General features: G+C 34.7%; 1 protein-coding gene across 1 annotated transcript in view; it reads left to right on the plus strand.

The window, feature by feature from the left end:
* magi2a (membrane associated guanylate kinase, WW and PDZ domain containing 2a) overlaps positions 1 to 23,622 on the plus strand; it is a 345,845-nt gene that overhangs the window by 83,033 nt on the left and 239,190 nt on the right. Inside the window, exon 2 of the mRNA XM_056455551.1 lies at positions 1,499 to 1,615. Coding sequence (XP_056311526.1) covers positions 1,499 to 1,615 — 117 coding nt within the window. The remainder of the gene's footprint in view (positions 1 to 1,498; positions 1,616 to 23,622) is intronic.

The raw sequence follows: 23,622 nt of genomic DNA on the forward strand, positions 1-23,622 counted from the left end.
CTAAGAAAAACGGATGATGTAGCTCATTAAGTACCTTAACTTTATATTGGAACTTGCTTATTACTGTTTAAGAAATGTTCGTTGAAAGGATTAAAAAATTATATATATATATATATATATATATATATATATATATATATAATTTCTATTATTTTTTTATGATGTCACTATAATCTTACAATTTAATGTGACACACTAGTATTAGAGACAACAAAAGTACTGACTTTGGCATCAGTTGGTACAAAAAATTTACCTACATTCGAGTGCTGTTGAGCAGGTTCGTGAACACTGTGTTCACATGACTGTGGTTGGATACAATGATCATTGCTTCACCGTTCTTCATTGAGGTAAATACACCAACACTGTAGCATTTCAAAGACTGGATCACTCATTATTTGTAATATTAGAAACTTAAAGAAACACTATGTTGTCGCTATTTTTCTAAATTAATGTAGCAGCAGTTTTGAAGATGCGCACATCCAAATTGTCATTTTTGAATCATCTGACCGTATCTTAGCTTTGCTGTGAAATTGACTTACTAATTAATTACTATACATTTTTTATTTGTTTCTTCTGCTTATTGACAAATGCTGCATGTTCACATAGTCTTGTACCTGAATGCAACATATCAAGTTCATTACTCTGAACAGTTTATTTTTAGGTCAACTGATGATTTATGAATTTGATCTTAACCAAATTAATTCAAATTTGTTGAATGATTTAAAAGAAGAAAAAAAAAACACAAGAAATGCTGTGTGTTTGTGTATGTGTGTGGAGGAGGCATACCTACCTGCATTTTCCTCATGCCTAAATATTCCGCCAGGTTATTTCCATATTCCCAAGTCTCTTTCTCTTTCTCAGTTTTTTTTTTCTTTCCTTTTTTTCTTCGCTTCAGCCCCACTCTCATTCTCCCTCTCCATCCGTCTGTCTGCTGATAAGGCACATTTTCCAAAGAGAAAACCCCCTCCTCATTTCATCACCGGCTGTAATAATGATGACGACGTGCGTGAGTGTGTATTCATCACTGAAAAGCCCCACGGGGGATTCCTGCACACACATGTGCTCAGATTTCAACCCATTTCTATATCCAACATGTGCATCCATGACCTGGTGTGCTTTTATCAATGAAAAAACAAGCTCTAGAGGAAAGAAAGACACTTTTAGGAGCCTGAAAAAGCTTTCTGATAAGAGAACAAAGTGCAAACTATCACAAACGTATTCTCAGAGCTCTTCAGGTGATCGCTTTGAGGTCAGATTTCTGTATCAAGTGACTAAATCATGGTTCGCTGCAGTATTCTCAGGCCTTTTCCTTAGAAAATAGGAAGGATACAAACTCATTTTCTTGATGGAGTCCTTTATTACGACAGGAAAACTGCACCCAAAAGCATTTCTTTACCAGGTTTATTGTGAATGTGAGGTAAACGCTGTGGAGTATGTTATCAGATGAGATGATATCAAGGTGGAGGGTCATCTAAACCTGTGTGTGTGTGTATTACAGGAGGTGTTGTGGATAAAGATCTCAGACAGTACCTCAACCTGCGTTTCCAGAAGGGCTCTTTGGACCACGAGCTGCAGCAAATCATTCGGGACAACCTCTATCTGCGAACAGTACCTTGTGAGTAACTCTTCACCCTCGTTTTCTTAACCTTCGACACCAGTGCCCTCGCTGGCTTGGTGTCTTGGCATGGTCAGTGGCGTTTTATTGATTGTTTTCCTGGCTGACATTGTCTAAGGAATGGAACGGGCAAGGAAGACTTTTATGTTTATGAAATTGTCTTGAATTCTGCAATGATGCTTGGGTTGTTGGCGATGAATTGGTAGGTTGGACCTGTTTTTAGTCATTGGTTGCTTGCTAGGTTGTTTTGGGTGCTTTCTTGCAGTGTTAAAGAAAAAGCTGAAATTATATGAAAAATAATGTCAGTGTCTGCTGTCACTTTCAGTGTCAGCTTTCTGTTTGTATGGTAAATCTGTGCGAGTGAACGACTTGTGAAATCTGCATCAGGAAATTATATGAAATTTGTCACGAATATTAAAATGGCTGAATTGGCAGGAAAATTCACATTCTGTTCAAATTGTCTATGAAAAAACTGCAATTAAAAAAATTAAGGCAATAATTATTTTGTTTGATTTGAAATGGTATATTTCTGTTCATAATTAAAAAGGCTTTTATGCCTTAGAGTTTTTTCATCCCTGCGTAAGCATTTTTCACATCAGTCATTTTCTCTGTATGTGTTATGATACAATTATTTATTTATACTATTTTTAGTATTTTTATGCAATCAATTAATTGACATGAATGAACCAATTTTTTTTTGGCTTTGTTTATTTCAGTGTAGCTTTAGTTCATATTATGTGAATGTGCTATTTAATAAAATTTCATCATAAAAGCCAGTTTTTCATTTAATATTGTAAATAACTGTCCGGTCCAAGTCAAAATATGTCATATTTTTTTCCCCTGCACTTTACTTTACGATTTAATTAACTAGTTTAAGCTATGAAAATTGTAAATTTTTTGCAATCATGAAACATAATTAGTTTAACAAAAAAAACAATACTTTCTAGGAACCATGAGTAACAAATAAATGAGTAACCCCATCCATACCACCCTAATTCCAATATATTTGTGTTAATACTTTAATTGTGTGTTACTAATTGTGTAATACGTTATAATTAATAATTAAGGGCCCTATCATACACCTGGCACAGTAATGCGTGAGGTGTTTTTGGCGTGACTTGTTGCTATTTTCAGACCAGTGCAACAGTAATTTTCCCGTTTTGCGCCATGTTGTTTAAATAGCAAATCCATTTGTGCCACTTTGTGGACTCATGGGTGATCCGGTCTGACGCTTTGCTATTTTGAAGAACTGAAATGGATTGTGCCATTGACCAACTAAAAGCTTTTCATGACAATTTGCATTTGTATAATGTTATTATTATTAGCAGTATTATTTTTTATATGCATATTTATGTTTGTTTTAATATAAACAAGTTTAGATTTGTCTGCCAATCAAGTTTGGGAGACGTATGCATCACCATAAGGGGCATCAGTTTTTTTGACCACAATTTGTTATTATTGTTCATTTATTTGTTTGCTAGAAATTAGAACTGAATTTAGAAATAGTTTTGAAACAAATCTTTGTGCTTTACAAACAAAATTAAATATTTAGGCTATTGGATGTCTTCAGTGGAGTGCATACAACACTGTTTCCTTACTCCACGAAAGTAAAGGAGTAAAGAAAGAGTAAAGTAAAGAGAAAGTAAAGAGGCCAAATAGAGGCTTATTCTTTATCTTCACAAAGATGGTCTGGTAAACTGTTTTCTTGCTAGTGAAGCGTTCAATTTTTCCACTTACAAAGTCTGCCATGTAAATAGCAAATGCACCATGGCGTGATGCAACTCTTAAAGGGAATGTGAGATGAGACTCTTTTTGGTTTAATGCACAATATGCTCAAAACACACCTATAACTCATTAAGAGAATAAGCACAACCCTTTTAGACCATGCGCCAGAGCACAAACTATTTTTCTATCTTTAAAATAGCAAAAATGTATTTGGACACGCCCTTCATGCTTTTTCGTCATTCGGTTTAGACTTTGCGCCTAGATCGTTAAAATAGAGCCCTAAGTGTGTAATTGATGGAAGGTGTAACTTTTCATTCTGACAAGTTCTCATGAAGGCACTGTAGGTTTCTCTTTATACAATATGACAATTTGTTTTAGATTTTATTTCTTATTTATATTTAACAAGACCACACATAGTAGTATATAATAAAGCATAAGAGAAATTACAGTTTTTCCCACTATGCCCTGAAAATAAAATAAAACGAAATAAAATTTATTAATTAAAAACAAACATATCCTCTACAAAAGAGAAAACAAATCAAAATAAAGAAATAAGCTAGGTTACACATAAATAAGTAAACAAGAGTAAAAGAGATTGTGTTTAAATATATATATATAAAAAGTCAATAAGGAGTCAATATTCCCTCTTTCCAGTAGTTTACTGTGTATTAGAGCTGATATCAACAAAATTCCCTAAAACGGGATTCCAGGTCTTGTAAAAAAAAAGTAAGAGATCCAGCAAGTAAACAGCTTAACTCCTCATGTTTTATGCAACTAAAGATTTCTCGGATCTACATGTCATGTGATGGAGGAATGACATGTTTCCAATTGAGAAGACTGGTTTGTCTAGCTAAAAGAGACACAATATACAAGTCAGCTCTCTCTGCATTATGACAAAATTCCTTGACATGCTGTTATACAACAAATTCAATTTTTATGGCTAGATTCTGCAATTCTATCTACATCTTGGAAACCATAAGCCATATACAGACAGTAGTAATGGCTCAATCCCTTCATTCATTGTGAGTCAATGGTATTTTTCACCTAGAATCTTAAGCATGATCTCTAATAGTGCACAACAAGCATTTGCGAAATTGCAGGTTAGACTGATCTTTAGTACACAGCAAAGCACATGGAGGTGTATGAACACAAAGTCTTGCTATTGGTTGACAGTTCCTAGGAAGCAACAGTCTAAAACACTTGTACATACTTTATAGTCATAATGAAGTCAACTATGTATCTGTTTGTGAATTTTAGTCTATAATCAGAGAGGTGTAAGGGTATTATACACAGTAGCATGCTCTGTCTTTGGACTGCAGCATACTTGAAAGGATTTCCGTGAGGCTTTTGCTCAAGTGAAACCCTTGTGTTATGTGTGAGAGCGAGTGAGCAATTGAAAGAGAGTAAGAGAGAGAGAGTGATTACTGTCCAGCTGAGAGACTGAGCTGTGATTCCATTAGACCAAAGAGTGACACGTGAGATCCGCACCCGAAAGAACGAGAGAGCGCTATGGAGAATACAGATGAGAGAGAGACAGAGGGACGGACTGACAGAGATTACGATTAAAAAATGAGAATGAGGTGCGAGGACCCTAGATAAACCGCCTCAGATGTTGGATTCATTGAGCGTTTGCAGAAAGAAAGAGAAACAAGGACACCGATAGCTTGAAATAAGAAGGGAGAGATTGAGGTAGAGAGGAAGTCGGATTGGGGAGTCTGAAAAACCCATGCATACAAATTTGTTTTCATTCATATGTAATACAGCAGCCCTGTTGCAAAACCTAGCTGCCTACTTAGAAAGCATTTTAAGGGCATCACAGGTGTGCAACAAGATTGTTCCAAAAAGTAGCCAGAATCAATTTGCTGCCTTCATAGATGCTTGGTTTTGCCCATCACAGATTGCATTGAGGAAATTTCACTGGGTCTCATTTAGAGCTGACCAATATATAATTTCCACATTGATATTGCATTGTGCAATAGTCACATCGCAGAATATGAGTTGGCGTTATACTTGATTATATAGTTGATTATAATCAATGCAGAGTTTATCATCTGCATGTGTTTTTAAAGTGATAGTTCACCCAAAAATGTATCTTTACTCACTATTTTCGTTTCAACCTTCACTTGTTTCAAACATTTCTGAGTTTCTTTTTTATGTTGAACACAAAAAGAAGATTTCGAACATTCGAAACAAGTAAAGGGTGACTAAATAGGGAGTACATTTTCATTTTTGGGTGAACTATCCCATTTAAGGCCTATGACTGTGTAAACATTTCAATATTTCTGAGTCTAAAACATCTGGCCACAAGAAATGTTAGTGTTTGTAACTTTAATAAAGATCACATTATATACAATGAATACTATGCAGTGTTGATTATTCAAGATCTGTACCTGAATACTCTCCGGAAAATTATAGTTCCCTTTTATCTTTCCTATATTGAGTTTATCTATGCTTGTAATTTATTTGTTCTATGTTATTCGAGTATCGCTCCACTACAAAATCACCCCAATCAATGTAAAATAAAGAATTCTTTAAAATAAGTGAAGTTTCACACACTAATTTCAAGACGAGCACATGATATGATTGATCGCAGCTGGTGCCCCATCCGTAATCATTAGCAAGCCAATCAGATAATTCCAAACTCACTATAAATATCCCGTCTAAGTTTACTCCCTTATCTTCGTTTTTTGAAGAACGCCCCATCCACCCTATCTTCCTCCTCCTTTTTCTAGATTAATCTAGGATTGGGTCTCTAAGCGGTTAACACTGTTTCCTCACAGCAAGAAGGTCGCAGGTTCGAATCCCAGCTTGGCAAGTTGAAATTTTTGTGCAGAATTTACATGTTCTTCCCGTACTCACGTGGGTTTCCTTTGGGTACTCCGGATTCCTCCCACAGTCTAAAGACATTCGACATAAGTGAGTTAATTAAACCAATAGGAACTGTATATGAGTACTTTAGTACTAAGCTTTCACTGCATGGGTATGCACTGGTGTGGTTGGGGGTCTATTCTTCTGGGGCTGCCCCCGATAATCAAGGAATAGGCCGAATGAATTCTTGGAGCTCTCGAGAACTACCGGATCTTGTACCCCCTTACGTGCTCAATTATCGCCGAGCTCAGGGTTCTCTCCCGGGACAGCATGCCAAACCTGCTAACATTATCAAGCAATATCTAAGTGTGAACTCTTGAAAGAATTTTAAGTCATCTGATAAAATTGTTTTCACATCGCAATATATATTACAGAAATACAAAATATCGCAATGTTAGATTTTTCCAATATAGTGCAGCCCTAGTCTCATTCACTTATTAACAATTCAAAATTTACTAAAGCGTCCATTCTAAAAAGTATTCTAAATTTATGAAAAAACAAACCTTTTTAGTTAACTGTCATAGTTAATTAATTTAAATATAAATTAGTTATTAATTTAAAATATATTTATATCATACACTCTATGATATGTTAGATATGTTATATGTTATGGTTTATTTCAACCCAAATTTGGTAAAATATGGACCAACCCAAACATTGGATTAAATTTGGTCCCAATAATTTAATTGTAAAAATTAACCCATCTGTTTGGTTTAGTCAGTATTACACCCTTAAATGGGTTGAAATAACCTAGCATTTTTAAGAGCTGTATTTTATACAATTCTCAAATATATTTTATTATCAACAGTAATTTAAAATTGCCTAAATGTTTTCATACTATTTGCTGTTTCATTGTTAACTTCTTGGGTGACACAGTGGCTCAGTGGGTAGCGCTGTCACCTTACAGCAAGATGGTCGCTGGTTCGAGTCCCAGCTAAGCCAGTTGGCATTTCTGTGTGGAGTTTGCATGTTCTCCCTGTGTTGGCGTGGGTTTTCTCCTGGTGCTCCGGTTTCCCCCACAAGTCCAGTAGATGAATTAAATAAACCAAATTGACCCTAGTGTATGTGCGCATAATATGTATGGATGTTTCCCTGTAATGGGTTGCAGTTGGAAGGGCATCCGCTGTGTAAAACATATGCTGGATAAGTTGGCGGTTCATTCCCCTGTGACGACCCCTGATAATTAAAGGGACTAAGCTGAAGGAAAATGAATAAATGAATGTTAACTTATGTCATGCTAATGGATTTAACTTTTTCATAATTATGGAAAACATCATGTCCTTATATTGGCCAATTCTGTGTTGTGTTACTACTCGATTCTCATGATGTTACATAGCAATGTGTTATTTACTGTGTTTACTGACTAGTTTACTTGTTAGGGTAGCTATAACATCATGTTGCTTTAATACACCTAGTTTTGGCTTTTCACAAACCTGGTGAACTGTTTTCTAGATGATGGTAGATAGAGAGTGTCATTGACCTTTACTATGATTTTTCCTTTTTGCAAATTCATGTATGTGACAGTAATTGGGTTATTATATGCCAATGTTGGTTTTGTGGTTAGCATAGCAATATGCTAATGGAAGACTGTAATAAAATCAGATGTTTGAGAAATGTAAGAAGCGCTGGTTTGACTGCCAAGTTCCTGTACAAACACAAAATGCACAAATATAGACCAGTTATTATTTAGTTCTCAGCTGAACACAATGCTAATTGACTGCTAATTTTTATTTTATTTTATATAACAATCATCTTGAAATACCAACGTAAACCAATGTTACTGTTTGAGTCTCATGGTATATCTTATATGTTGTATCTTAACACCATGCTAATGGAATCAATTGTCTGTTAAATGTATGGAACACAATTTTTTGGGTAACAGACCCATAATCTTTAAGTATTAAATTGACAGAATATGGCCAATTATTCTTTCTTATTATTTTGCGACTATTTAATTCTCTTGTCTTTTATTTAGCTTAAGCAAAATGCTAATATCGCACATTATTGAACTTAGCGCATTGTGCAAATTCATACAATTTCCACATTCAGGAAATACCTATTTCTTGTTGTGAGACTGACTTGTCAGTTTTGGTTTGCATGTTGTGCTTGAAGCCCACTCGGTTTGCTTTTCACAGAATTTTATTGCTGCGGAATTGAGTTTGTGTGTAAGAAGAAAAAACAAGGAAAGACAGTGACTCCAGAGGAAGTTGAGGACGTGTCCCCATTGCCGTCATATTATCAGTGGCGTGATTGGCTGCTTGCTGAGTAATGACAGTAATGCCTAAATCACAGAACTGTCTCATGAATTATGCAGCATATCTATTACAGCTTAGGGTGCCATGACAGGTTAAACTTGCCAAACACACACACACGCGCAGAGGGGAAAACAGGGTGACATTAGAAGTTGTTAGTGCTGACATTGAACCTCTACAGAAATGAGATGTGAGACGCTGTTATAAATGGCTGTGTCCTCTAATATCCAAAAGGGGACCATGAGATGTTGTTCTTTAATCAGAAATGGCCATTGCACACACTGTCTGTTCTTTTTTGATTTATTCACTTCTGCAATAAAGGCCCTCAAAAAGACGTTTTAAAACTATATACATTTAACTGAAATTGAAGAACAGACTGGTTTCAGTTTGTGTGGATCTAATGCAAATTTAGCAGGTTTTTGTTTTCTTTGGCTGGTATTCGTTCTGAACTTCTGCACATAAATTGCATTTTTATATTAAAACATTTGTAAACTTTGATTTAAAGTCCAGAGATACTGAAGATTGAGCACAGATGTACCAACAAACAATATACTTACAGCACCACAGTAAGAGCCAGATGATATTACGATGTGAGATATGCTGTAGGTTAACAAACCAAACAATTATCAGGATTCTGAAATCTGTCTGATTGGTGGGTCACACATTAACCCAAGTTGTAATACAAATTACATTTGTTTTAGAGTGTCTTATGGATTTTAGTTTGTTCCATGCTGAAAAAAAAGTGTGGGACATTTAGAAAAATGCTATGGGTCAGAATTGTTACTTTTTCTTTGGGTAATCCACAGTATATCAATTCATTTGATCAATACACAATTAGTTAATAAGTTAAACAGTTAATTTTGACACCCAACCAAAAAATTAGGTTGACATCTTTGAGCGGATAAATTATGTATTATTTTCACTCGTTGAACCACTAAATGTGCTTGCTGCCCATCACTCTTTCATTATTTTACTGCCAATTTGATTTCGGTTGATGTTCAGTGACTTGGTTGCTTTATTATTAATAGAAATTAAATAACTGTATAAAACAAGGCCGATACATTTTATTTATATAAAACAAAGTTGTCCAGACTAATGAATAGTTAATTAATACGTTTTTATAATACAATATTAGTTTTATCATTTAAAAAATCCATATCAGTGCATCCCCATATTTCTAACATTGGCCTTTTATATTTAAATAACTCTGCAATGTTTGTTTACATGAAAAAGTTTAGATGATATTTTGTTTTTAAATTAGCTCCATATACAGTTCATGTATGAAAAACCATTTAAAACTGGTTTGTTTACAATACTTTTCAAGGAAATGGTAGTTACTACTGTAATATAAATGCCACCTACTGGCAGGAAGTGAATTGACAAGTTTAAGTAGCAGGTCTAACAAAGGCAAAAGTCTGAGCATCATATTTTTATTGGTTTTAATATAGTATATTGAAATGAAACAATATAATGTAGACCAGTCACTGCGTATTCTAACACAGGTGGCATTTGTTTTAATAGATTCATAAACAGTATATTACTGAGTATATTGTTGATATGCTCTTATTATTTTTTTGTATCTTGCTTTAAAAAAATATTTAAGTCAAGATTGGCACATCAGTAATGGTTATTTGCTATGGAGTGTAAACATTGCAGTATTTGCTAACAATTTTCTATTGTCTTTTCTTATCCTTTAACAAAGGATGAAAATGATCTTTGCTGTCAGTATTTCAGAACCTAACAGGGACACTTTCCCTTGGTCAAGTATACTGACCTTAATTTCAAATGCAAAAAAGAGATGTTTTGAACAATGTTCACGCTACCCTTTTAATTACAAGCAATTCAAACATATTGATTGTCCAACTCTTAAATACAAAAGAAACAGTGGGATAAAAATCATACACGTTTGGAACAACATGACGTGAGTAAATGATGACTGAAATTTCTTTTTTTTTTTGTGAAATACTGTGTGAACTGCATTTTAAGGGTGGCAGATTTGTCAGTGTGTAGTCTGTAAATCCCCAATGTTTGAGAGAACATTTGAAGTCTCATAACAAGTCTGAAGCAGGTCTCATTTTCACTTCAGAACACAGAAATGTGGATCAGGCCTTTTCCAAAGCGCCTGCCACCACGAACAGTCTGACACATTTTCCGAGCAAAACCATACCTGAAAAATTGAACAAGCTTGAATTGACAGTTAAAGCTACCCAGAGTTCTCTATAACTCCCTTGTTACCGAGCAAGAGTTGAATGTGAAAGTCTCTACCCCAAATCTGAAGAAAGTAAGTGGCTCTTATTTGATTTTAAACAACACTCTGGAAGACACAAGCCTGAAATCTCATTTTCAGAACCCATGAATTCAATCTTTGATGTCTGAAGAAACGGTTTCATCATTCCAGATATCAAAAATGGATATTGAAGATCTAACTGTATCTTCCAGGGCTTTGCAGTCACGTTCTTGGAGAGATTAAACATTGCGTTGTTAAAAAGAAGGTTATTAGGATGAATTAATTCCCTAGACTCTCTGTTTGAATTGGATTTTATTATATTTGTCACGGATGTGGAGGATCCGCTTCTTTCAAGTCAACATAAAATCAGAAATGACCCTAGTAGCTTTAAAACACATTCCTGGTCTTATCTCGCACATTTCATCAAAAATTAATAACTTTCTCTTCTTTTAAAATGGATTTGCCTTTTTTTGCTTTAGACTGTGCAAGCTCTTGTGAATATTGGACCTAGTTTCTGAAGCAAAAAATTATTAAATGAGTAGTCTTATCCTTTGCTGTTTGTAGTACAAATATTTAAACATATCTAAAATGGCATACATTTATTTAAGCATAAAACACTTGTTTACATAGTGTTTGTGTTGTTTTTCTGGCATCACCATCTGCACAAACTCATTATTTTAGCATTAAATTCAATTAAATTTGCTCAGTTTTAGAGCTTTTTTTAATATATAAAAGAACTAGCATGAGGTGAGAAATAAAATGTATTCAAAATGTGTTTTAAGGATGGTTAAATGTTTGTACTGGAGAGAAATACTGATCTAAATCTGCCGTTATGACATTTCTTATATGTAACTCAAGATCAGTTATTCAGCAGATATTAAGTTATTTAATAAAATATTAGAGCATGTCTAAACTCCTTCCTTCATCCTTCCTTCCTAAACTCCTTCCTTCATCCAATGAAAGTGAATTGTGACTTAATTTTGGTATGGTTTTCAGATTTTTTGTTCTTATTTTTTCTCACAGTGCTACCATGTGGTTACAAGACTTCTGTGCAAGTTGTTTGTTGGATTTTGGTTCTTGAGGGGCTCTAGTTCCTGTTCACTTTAATCATAAGGAAAAGAGCAACTCAAACATTCTGCTACGTCTTTCTTTTTGTGATCCACAGAAGAAAAGATTTACGGAAAGACATTTTAGCAACATTTCTCTTGTCAGCAGTGTCACATGATCCTTTAGTGCTTTAATTTAATTTAATTGTGTTCTATTTTAGATGAAAATAATTGCTTTTTTTATTTCTGCTTATTTTTTGTGCAAATCATCATATATTTGTTTGAATTCTATGGAAAGCTATTTTGTGACTAACAATACTTTGTTTTTGAAAAACCCTAGTTCCCACTTATTTTCATTATATGGAAAAGAGAAGCTCAAACATTCCGTTAAGTTTTTCTCTTTGTGTTCCACAGAGGAAAAGACATTTCAGAAAAGAAGTTTAAGCATCATTACTCTATTCAGTAGTGTTGTGATCCTTTTGTGCTTTTCATTCATTCGTTTTCAGCTTAGTCCCTTATTTATTAGGGGTCGTCACAGCAGAATGAACCACCGACTATTCTGGCATATGTTATACGCAGCGGATGCCCCTCCAGCCACAACCCAGTACTGGGAAACACCCATACACTCACATTTTTACACTATGGGCAATTTTGTTTACCCAATTCACCTATAGCACATGTCTTTGGACTGTGGGGGAAACCGAAGCACCCAGAGGAAAACCACGCGAACACGGGGAGAACATGCATATTTCCACACAGAAATACCTAATGCCCAGCTGGGACTTGAACCAGTGACCTTCTTGCTGTGAGGTGACAGTTCTAACCACTGAGCCACCGTACCATCATATTTTATTTTATATTATTTTGTCAAATGATTAAAATAGTTTTTTCCTAAATACTTTAGAATAAATCATCGTGCATTTTTACAATTCTTCTTTTTCCAGGTTTTTCTTAAGCTGTTATGCTGTTCTAAAGCTGTTATGTGACTTATTAGACTTAATTGTACTTTTTGTACCTTGAGCAGCTCAAACATTCTGCCAAGTCTCTCTTTTTGTGTCGCACAAAATAATTGTTTTTTGAATGACATTGTTTGAACAAAAAAAACTTACAAACAGGTAATATTATGAAATAAAACATTTTAAATACCTTTTCAAAGACATTGAATGGCCAATTTATCTTACTTAATTCACCTACAGCACATGTCTTTGGACTGTGGGGGAAACCGGAGCACCCGGAAGAAACCCATGCCAACACGGGGAGAATATGAACTCCACACAGAAATGCCAACTGACCCAGCCGGGGCTCGAACCAGTGACCTTCTGGCTGTGAGGCGATCGTGCTACCTACTGCGCCACCGCGATCGCCTCAGCAAAAAGTCAATCAACAAATCAAATAACCAATCATTCAATCAGTAAACACGAATCAATCAATCAACCAATCAACAAATCATTCAATCAGGGAAAACCAATTAATCAATCAATCAATCAATCAATCAAATGTACTGTCCCTCAATTATTTAGTTAATAGTCTAGTTAACCATTTTTTATTTCTTGTCTCAATCATATAATTAGGTATATATGCACTTTGATTTACATTTAATTTCTTTCTATCTGCCTCTGTCTTCCATTCTTCTGGCATGTCTCTCCGTCTCGCTTGTAGTACTTAAGCTCCATGATCAGGGCTTTGACTAGGTTTCCAATGGCAACTGGCGTCTCCCACTCCCCTCGGTCTGCGTCAGACGGGTGACGTCTGCTCCCCCTCCACCACCTCATTTCTCCATCCAGTCCCGCATATATATATATATATATCAATGAACACACAGGAAGTCAGCAAATGGGGCTTCCTTGGTGGAGCGCTTATGAAACCGGGCTATAATTGGCCAGGTTGCACGTGCATTGTGCGCTGTGATTGGAGGACGGGGCTCCTGGCGTGAGATGAAGAGGCGGTGAACTACAGATGAGGTCAGTGAAGAAAGAGGAAAGTCTATTTGCTGTGGAATGAGACCAAAGACAGGTGTGTGTGCATGCCTGTGTGTATATGTGTGTAAGTTTGTGGACTCCTTAAGGGTCATTTTTCTAATGATGTGACTCTCATGCCAAATGGCTTACACCCAGATAGAGATGCATTAGAGCAGGGACACACAAACACAGCAGAGAATGATGGATTTATTTTATGAGATACTTGTCTTTTAATGGCTTTTTCTGCACTTTGTATTTTTTAATCAGTGCGTTGTGGCGGATTTAAAGGTGAGCTTAAAATGTGTTAATATTTGAACTCAAATAATAAAAAAAAAATGTTTTGCTCATTTTGTTCAGTTTTGGGACATTGTGTTCTGAAATTACTCTCTGGACAATTCCACTCTAAAGTCTCTTTTCTTAAATTGTAATTATCATTAACATACTATAATTAGCAAAATATACATTGTTTGTGTTTAAATGTAGCATTAGTCATAAGGTTTTTTTTTTTTTTTTGCTCTGTCAATTCATTTATTCTTAGTAATACATTTAAATTATTCTTTTCTCTGTTCTCTTGTTTGAGTCAGTAACATATTTGAATTTTCGTGAATTAATGATTTTTTCTTGCATATTATTTATTGCAAATCACACTACAATGGTTGTGTAACATCACTGCACATTTGAAGTAATATTGGTTATATCAGTGACTTTTTTGTGTGATCATTGTACCCAGTACAGTAGAGGTGTGAACCTACACTGGTCTCACGGTTCGGTTACGATTATCATGCCATCGATTCGGTTCAATTTAATATCTCTGTGCATCACGGTGCATTGACGATGCTTTCCATACACAGTTTTATATTTTCTTCACAGCACAGCAATTCTTGTATTAAAATGTATAAATACATTTATATTTACATCCTATTTATAAATATTTATATTTACATCCTATTTATAAATATTTATATTTACATACTATTTATAAATATTTATATTTACATCCTATTTATAAATATTTATATTTACATCCTATTTATAAATATTTATATTTACATCCTATTTATAAATATTTATATTTACATCCTATTTATAAATATTTATATTTACATACTATTTATAAATATTTATATTTACATCCTATTTATAAATATTTATATTTACATCCTATTTATAAATATTTATATTTACATCCTATTTATAAATATTTATATTTACATCCTATTTATAAATATTTATATTTACATACTATTTATACATATTTATATTTACATACTATTTATACATATTTATATTTACATATTATTTATACATATTATATTTACATACTATTTATAAATATTTATATTTACAAACTATTTATAAATATTTATATTTACATACTATTTATACATATTTATATTTACATACTATTTATACATATTTATATTTACATACTATTTATAAATATTTATATTTACATACTATTTATAAATATTTATATTTACATACTATTTATACATATTTATATTTACATACTATTTATACATATTTATATTTACATACTATTTATAAATATTTATATTTACATACTATTTATAAATATTTATATTTACATCCTATTTATAAATATTTATATTTACATCCTATTTATAAATATTTATATTTACATACTATTTATAAATATTTATATTTACATCATATTTATAAATATTTATATTTACATACTATTTATAAATATTTATATTTACATACTATTTATAAATATTTATATTTACATCATATTTATAAATATTTATATTTACATACTATTTATAAATATTTATATTTACATACTATTTATAAATATTTATATTTACATACTATTTATATTTACATACTATTTATAAATATTTATATTTACATACTATTTATAAATATTTATATTTACATCATATTTATAAATATTTATATTTACATACTATTTATAAATATTTATATTTACATACTATTTATAAATATTTATATTTACATACTATTTATATTTACATACTATTTATAAATATTTATATTTAAATACTATTTGTATTTATATACATACTAATTTTGTCCTTTAATACAAACAGTCAGATATTTAAACTGTACCTTTAAACAACACGAGCATTATAAATATCCCGCTCCTGTGAGCCTTGTCTTGGTCACGCGCTCAACAGAAAGGGCTGCGATTGGCTCTTACATGCTGGTGCTCTTCGCAGATGAGTGACACTGATAAACGGCAGCGGCGATCACAGCTGATCCATGATAGACACGGTGGAGAAAACTCTGCAGACACGCGCTCGTGTTTGTATCCAGAAGTATCACTGTAACAGCCGAGAGGAGTCACGCCCAGCAGGTCAAATGGGCCACAGTGAGAGAGAGAGAGAAATAGTTTCCTTTCATTCTCTCAATGAAATAAGGGCTTCTGCTGTAAGTGTCAGTGAAAGACTGTTCAGCAAACACACACGCAGTGAAATTGTGCAGAGTTTCTGCGTTTTTAAGTAGTAGGAGCGTTCGCCTCCCTCGCTATAGTAAGCTACAGCGACATATCGCAAATGAGATAAATGACGTCACTACATAATAACCGGTTATGATTATTACTGAACTGATACCGAATTGTCTGCGTCTGCATCACGGTGCACCGAAGAAACGATTATCCCAATGTCGTGGGACGTTGCGTTTTGTTAAAAAATGAAAGTCTGGTTGACAACAGAACCCAACGTCAGGCTGATGTCAATGCCAAACAATCCAACTTTCCAATGTGACCTTAAAACAACATTTTTTCTCTGGATTTTGGTTGTCATACCTGTCAGTATTTGACATCAATATGATGTTGTCTTTAATTGGTTATGAATTGAAATAATTAATTAAGAATATTAAATTGAGTGTTGTGTGTTTTGTTTATGGCTGTGACCCTGAGCTTAAACTTACTTATGCCAAGCAACAAAAAATATTTAATTTAATAATAATAATAATAATAATAATAATAATAATAATAATTATTATTATTATTATTATTATTATTATTATTATTAAATTTTCAGTTTTAACCATTTTAATAATTATGAAACGAAATTTTATATTACATTTATGTTAACAAATTCTTGTATCCTGTTCATAAACATGTCAAAGTGTCTTTCTTGTTTCTTGTGAGGTCAAAATCCAAGTCTTCTCTTCCTTTTCCAGTTGCAGTGTTTTGATTTTCAGCCGTCCTGCTCCATTAACGGTCCTTGTGTAGGCTGTTGGGGCCAGAGGAAAAAGGAGTTATTTGTAGCTGTGAAAAAGAGAGACAGCGAGAGGACTGGAAGGGTGGCAACATGTCAAATGGCATTAGAAATAGCCCATACTTCCCCAAACAATCCCATCATCCATTTTCCTCTACTTTCTAATCACCAGTGACAGCAGACAGGCAGCTTTTAGCATGTTTTTTTTTTTTCATTCAAGTGTTTATTTCATATTGAGATAGCTAAAATATATAAATAATATTCTGATTTTGTAAATTCCCCCGCTAATTGAAGGAAACAGTAAGTAATGCATTGAAGTAAATGTAGAAAGATAATAGAATCGCATTTATTGAGGAGTCTATTAATGTTTGGATTTTTTTAGATATTTTATGTAGCTAATGACCTTATTCTTCAATGCGGAAGTGCGCTCGTTTTTGCAATTTTTACGAACTTCCGATTCAGCTGCTTATGGGAGAAATCACTAGAAATAATAAACGGCAGAAACCGATCAAACTACTTACTCTTCAAACAAGTGTTTGCTTGACTAGACAAAGTGGAATAATATAATAAGAAAATACCAGTTTGCAACACCAAGCAGCAAAACGAGCAGTTTTTAACGTCTAAAAATAAATAGACGTGGATGAGACCGGAAGTCTCGAGCCAAAATGATTCAAATGTCTACACCCACCGGTACGTGGAGAATAAGGTGAATAAAAGTAATATGAAGCCATACAATTGTGTACACCCTTATGAACAAAATGAGTCACCAATATTTTTGAACTTTTTCCTTGAAAGAGACAGACTAATTTTCGGAGTATTTACTTAAAGCTTTTTTAATGGAATGTTAGTAAACAGAACAGACATCACTTAAATTGTCCTTGAATTGTTCTCTTTCATGGAGTTGCTGGCTGTTAACTCATTGTACCATCTCAAAAATATCTATCTGAAAGTTAAACCTATCCATATTTGGATTTGGCAAGCCATCCAGGAGGCTAATTTAAACCCTGAACACATCACCTGCTTAAACATTCTTTTTCCAGTAAGGTTTTTGAAAAGTTAAGCAAAATGATTATTTCAGATATTGAGAGACTCTACAGTGTAAACAAAAATCTGTTGAGCGTGTTCAGATTTTTCTGATATCAGTACTAATGAGGAATGATGTTTAGGAGACATCATAGTATTCCAGTCCAAGACATCATTGCAGATCATCTAACCTCTCTTTAATGTGTTTATATATCTCTCAGACACTGTTAGAGAGCCTATATCTTTTAAAGCTCATGTTGGGGATGAGGTCTAATCTGTTGACAGTGATGTCTAACTCTAGCTTTCTGAAGTCTTCATGGCACAGCTGCAGTCAGTGTCGAATGCAAACCACATTCAGTGAGCCAATTATAATCTCCTTATCTCCAGAGTACAACACAAGCCATCCTGGAGTAAACACACACACACAAACGCAGTCCAACTTCAGCGCAGATCCCCCATGATCCTTTGGAACATGTACCTCAAATAGCCTTTTATAATGAAAAGAGCCAAACAAACACCGTCCCATGGTTATTTCGTCTGGCTTTTGTTGGATGTCCTTGAATGTTAGTTCTTTGCAATGAATGGGATTCTAAATCTCAACAGTTGCTTTTGGAGATTGTCTTGAACTTGTGGAACTTTTTGACCCAGGCAAGCAAATGATTCTTATATGGGGTATTTGAAAAGAAAGCTGTATACTCGTTCGTTTAGTCTTTTGTTTGTTTGTTTGTTCGTTCCTTCGTTCGTTTGTTTCTTCGTTCGTTTGTTTTTGTTTGTTTGTTTGTTTTATTTGTTTGTTTGTTCGTTCGCTCTTTCGTTAGTTCCTTTGTTCGTTCATTTGTTCATTCGGTCATTTGTTCGTTCCTTCATTTGTTTGTTCGTTTGTTCGTTCATTCATTCCCAAGATTCATTAATCATAATGACAGTGAAGAGGTTTTAACTGCAATGTTAAGAAGCACATGCCTATTTTCAACATTAAAAATGAGAAATTATTTCTGAGCACTAAATCTTAATACATATTAGAATGATTTCTGAAGGATCATGACACTGACGACTGGAGTAATAATGTTAAATATATATTCAAACAGACTTATTACACTAAAATGCAAACTTTTTACTATATTTTTTTAAACAACCAGCTCTAGTTAGCATAAATAACTTATTTTGATATATGTTGGTGGTCTGGTGAGTGTGCATCTAACTCCAAAAAATCTGAACTTTTCAAAAAATCTGAATTTATTTGAGTGAGATTTACTCTGAGGCTTTGATATTGAACTCTTCTCTGGTTCATTTCTTCTGTCAGATGTCTGTAATTAAAAACACTGGAGAGCTGTTTTATAGTAAAAACAAAAGTGTACGTCTCGGTTACTGTCTTAATCCTCGTTCCCTGAAGTAGGGAGATCTGGCGATAATCCATAATGTTTTCAACATAATGTCGGAGTTCCCGACCTGAAATGGAACTACTAATTGAACACTGACACAATTTGTAATGTTTAATACCGTAAACCTACTTGCTTAACAGTGTACTGTTTAAAGTGCTATATAAGTAAACATGACCCAAATTACAGATATTGTGCAAACATATACATCACTATTATCAGATGCCTTCTTTGCTGTTTTCTCACCATTGCAATTTTAGTAGTTTGGCTCACTTTTGAGAGGGTACACAGACCATCGTCCAAGCACCAGCTTACATTTCAGTTAAAAAAGATGTAGGCTTTCTCTTTTGCTGAAAATAATTAAGTATTTTCAACTTTCAAAGTCACTAAAATCCTTTCATAAGTCTTTCTTCAATGTGTTTTTGGTCCAAATCTAAATTCCAAATCTGCACTGTGCCAAATTTCAAATGTGTGCAAATGGTTAAATCTCTTGTGATTTGCTTTCTCGGGTGAATCCAGTTGTTTTAGATTGTTGGCATTGCATGGTGTAAATAAATCCTGTAGTCAAACTGAGTCAGGATGTGGCCATTGTGTGGCCAAGTGTACAGTGTACTGTATATCCATGGACAGTGGATATTGGGGTATTTTTGCAGGGGCTTTAATGCACCAAAAGTGATTTGCGAGGAGTTGGATGGTAGCGTGGAGATGGACAAAACACTCCACTGCATTAATATTCATGTAGCAATGCATTTCAGCTGAGGAGAAATGGCACACTTTCAAACAAACAAGAGCCCCATCCATTATTCAAAGCCATCAGACCTGTGCTTATGCACTCACACAATCGCAACAAACACACACTGGCAAACACAAATGCACATACACATTTGCTGGTCTTCCTCTGGGAATAGTAGGGAAATGCAAAACTTTACGTGAATAAGGCTTGGAATGGCACTAGAGAGCTACAATGAGCCCTGCAAGTGTTTTAAGAAATGTGAACATAGATCCACTTGACAGTTCTAAACTCTAGCAAGACATTACTGGCCTTTCAGTATCTTGATCAGCTCTACTTCAGTCTCTTCCACAGTATACTGATTGTAGTGTTTCTTAGCCAAAACTTTGTTGACTGGATTTTCTGGATATTTTCAATCAGATTTACACCAGGAATCTAGTCTGGCCATTTTATTAATTCAGTGTTTTCATCTACAACAAACTGCTTTACCTTTTTTGTTGTATGACGGGGCTCATTGCCTATAAGCAATTTACTTGACGATTGTGGGATGAATCCAGGAATCGAATCACGCTGCAAGAGGAGCTTCTGATAACCATTTGCATTCACTCTGCCATGTAGCTGTAAAAGAGGCCAAACTTCTGAAAAAAATACCACCAAAACAAGACATTTCACCTACACCTTTGGATTCAGTCTTTCCCTAATTAAACGATAAACACAATGTTTTCAGAATTAATCAAACATTCACCACTAAACTGAACTTGAACCCATTCTTCAGCAGGTTAGTCAGATTTTTTTGAAAACACATTTTTCCTCCCCATATGCACCAGACACCTTATAAACACTTAATATTTCTGGAAAACATTGAAACAATTCTTTGCTTTACAAAGTTGAGTGTGCTTGACAATTCACCTGTACAGGACACTCTTTTTCTTTCCATATGCACGAGACACCTTCTTATAAGCACCCTAAGCACTGTGAGTGTGCTCCACACAGGTGAGTGAGTTTGACAAACCACCCGTCGGACACACTCTCATTCAACTCAGGCTCATTCTGAAAACGTTGTCCCGTGGACGTTTCTGGAGATCACGAAATGCATCCCGTGAGGTACATATTTTTGCAATTTTTGGTTTCGCGAATCCACGAGAGGCCGTTGCGTGCCCTTTTTCGTATCTTAAATTTCTCTTGTGAGTTCGCGCCAATGCTGTTCTCGCGTAAACCCACCAGAGGCCGCTGTCAACCGAGTGTCTCTCTGACTGGCTGAATGACTGGATGACTAACTGGCCAGCCGACCAATCGACAGACTCACCCTCCTCCTTCCCTAAACCCAACCAATTTCATCTATTGACCCGCTCACCCACCTACTTGCCTAAAACCCTACCAACAATTTACAAAAGCCATCCAGAAAAAGAAAAGCCCTCATCTGATTTTTACCACGTAAAAATCTCTCTGCGTCTTAAGTCCGCCGATATACACGACGAATTAACTGGACAAACTGGTTGCGGCGGGAAAGCCCTCAACACGTGGTAAGCTGTCAGCCGGTAAGCGTGAAAGGGAACGGCGTCACACTGCCCGGTAGTGTTCGAAAAAAAACCCGGCTACATAATTTGCGGTCTCCAGAAACGTCCGCGGGACTACATTTTCAGAATGATGCCTGGGTTGCTCTCATCTCTCATCATTTGCTCAGAGAGTGAAGGAAAGTCTAAACTAACTTCAACTTGTCATGGCATTTATATACTGCTACTCTCTAATGATTTGAAGTGCTTCTTTTATCCTCACTTTGCAAGATAATAGCCAGAAAAAAGAATAATTTGTTTTTGTAAAATAAAATGTGCATATGGATCAGTGTCTAATACTGTGGATTAAAAAAAACTACAAATACATCTTTCTATGTGCTACATGTGTTTAGGTACAGTATGTGTGTGTATGAGATGTAGGGTTATTGATCGAATAGCCTGCTAATCTTGGACGAAAGCGTCTGCTAAATGAATAAATGTAAATGTCTTTCTGCTGAAGAAGGTTTGATCACTTCAGAGGCTTTCAGTCCAAATCCTCTTGGAGACATTGTATGACAAGATTCAAATCTGAGCATTGCCCATTGAGTTTCTTCACATTATCCTGTCCTTTTTATGCATTTGTCCTTCATGAATGACCAACCTTTTTGGGGAACTTGAATGACTGACATGGTAAAGATGCAATATACTAGAAATCACAGATGTGGAAAAACTTCGCTTTCTATGATTGATAGGTTCATCCCTTTGGTTTTCATCTGGTCAACATGCTGTCTGAGTGTGTCAGTCACTTTAGAATGGCTCACTATCTTGCAAAGTCAGAGATAATTGCGAAGTTAGGCTATCAGTTAAATATGGGTGATAATGAAGGAAATTACCATATGAGTAACACCAAAATCTGAAAAAGAAATCTGAAAAATATATATTTTGTGCAGCTCTATTACTCCTTTTAGGAGAATTTCAAATATGAATAAGCAGTGGTCTCAAAATTGAGGAAATTGGTTGGCTTTTCTCAAATTTTGATGAAAGAAATCTAGAAAATGATTTTCATTATTGTTCATTATTTACTTTATTATTCGCTTCAGAGGCATTTTACAAATAAGGACATTCTCATTCTCCCCCAAAAGGAAGGTTTTGTCACATTTAGCCAGCTGAGACAAATTTTCTTAGCAACTCCCCCAAACACACACACACACACTCCTCATGAGAGTACAGCTCACAGCAACAAAACCCAAATCAATTCACAACCCCACAGCATTTTACTAAACCCTTTGACTCCAGTCTTAGAACCCGGTGTTGATCTGAAGAGGAAACGCTATAAGACGGAAAGCAAAGGGTTAAAGAAGAAGGACACTTGAAGCAAGTTTGGAGGAAGAAAGCAGGAAAGGAAGTTGGAAGGTGGTCGGTCTCTTGCGTCTTTCTTCAGTCTAATTAAAGTGTGAGTCAGAAACTCAAGAGGCTGCTGGGCTTTAGCGAGTGTGGCTACTAGAATGTCTCTGTGTGGTAATTACTGCAACCCTGTGCAATGACGGCACCCATGGGAAGAAAATGGCAGGACCAGGGAAAAGCGGTGATGGAGGGCATCAGAAAGCCAAGTGAGCGTGTGAATGGCGGAAGGAAAAGCTTTGATTGTTGGGAGAACTTCCGATCCCTCAAAACAGGATGAGACGGATTTGGTTCATTGATTACTAGGATAGGATACACGACGGATTAAATCTTCTTGACGTCATCTCACTAACTCCATACTAGGGTGGTGGGAATGGTTGTGGTAGTGTTGCATTGTGGTAGTACCTTTTCCAGGTTGTTAAAAAAAGTAAAACATCAACATTAACATTGTGTCTTGAGACATGGATTCCCCTCCACCCCCCTAAAAACATAAAAAAGGCACAATTAATCATTTAGTTTTCACTCTTGTCGTCTAGAATTAAAACATACGTACAATTTGAATTACTGAAACAAAACTAATTAAAACAACACATATAAACAACAATCAAATCACAAAACAAATTAAGGTTATAATATACATTTTATTCTAAATAGTTGTAATAATCTAAAAAATACAACATACTGTAGGCTCATTCT

This window comes from Danio aesculapii, chromosome 4 (assembly GCF_903798145.1).
Source record: "Danio aesculapii chromosome 4, fDanAes4.1, whole genome shotgun sequence".
Taxonomy (NCBI): domain Eukaryota; kingdom Metazoa; phylum Chordata; class Actinopteri; order Cypriniformes; family Danionidae; genus Danio; species Danio aesculapii.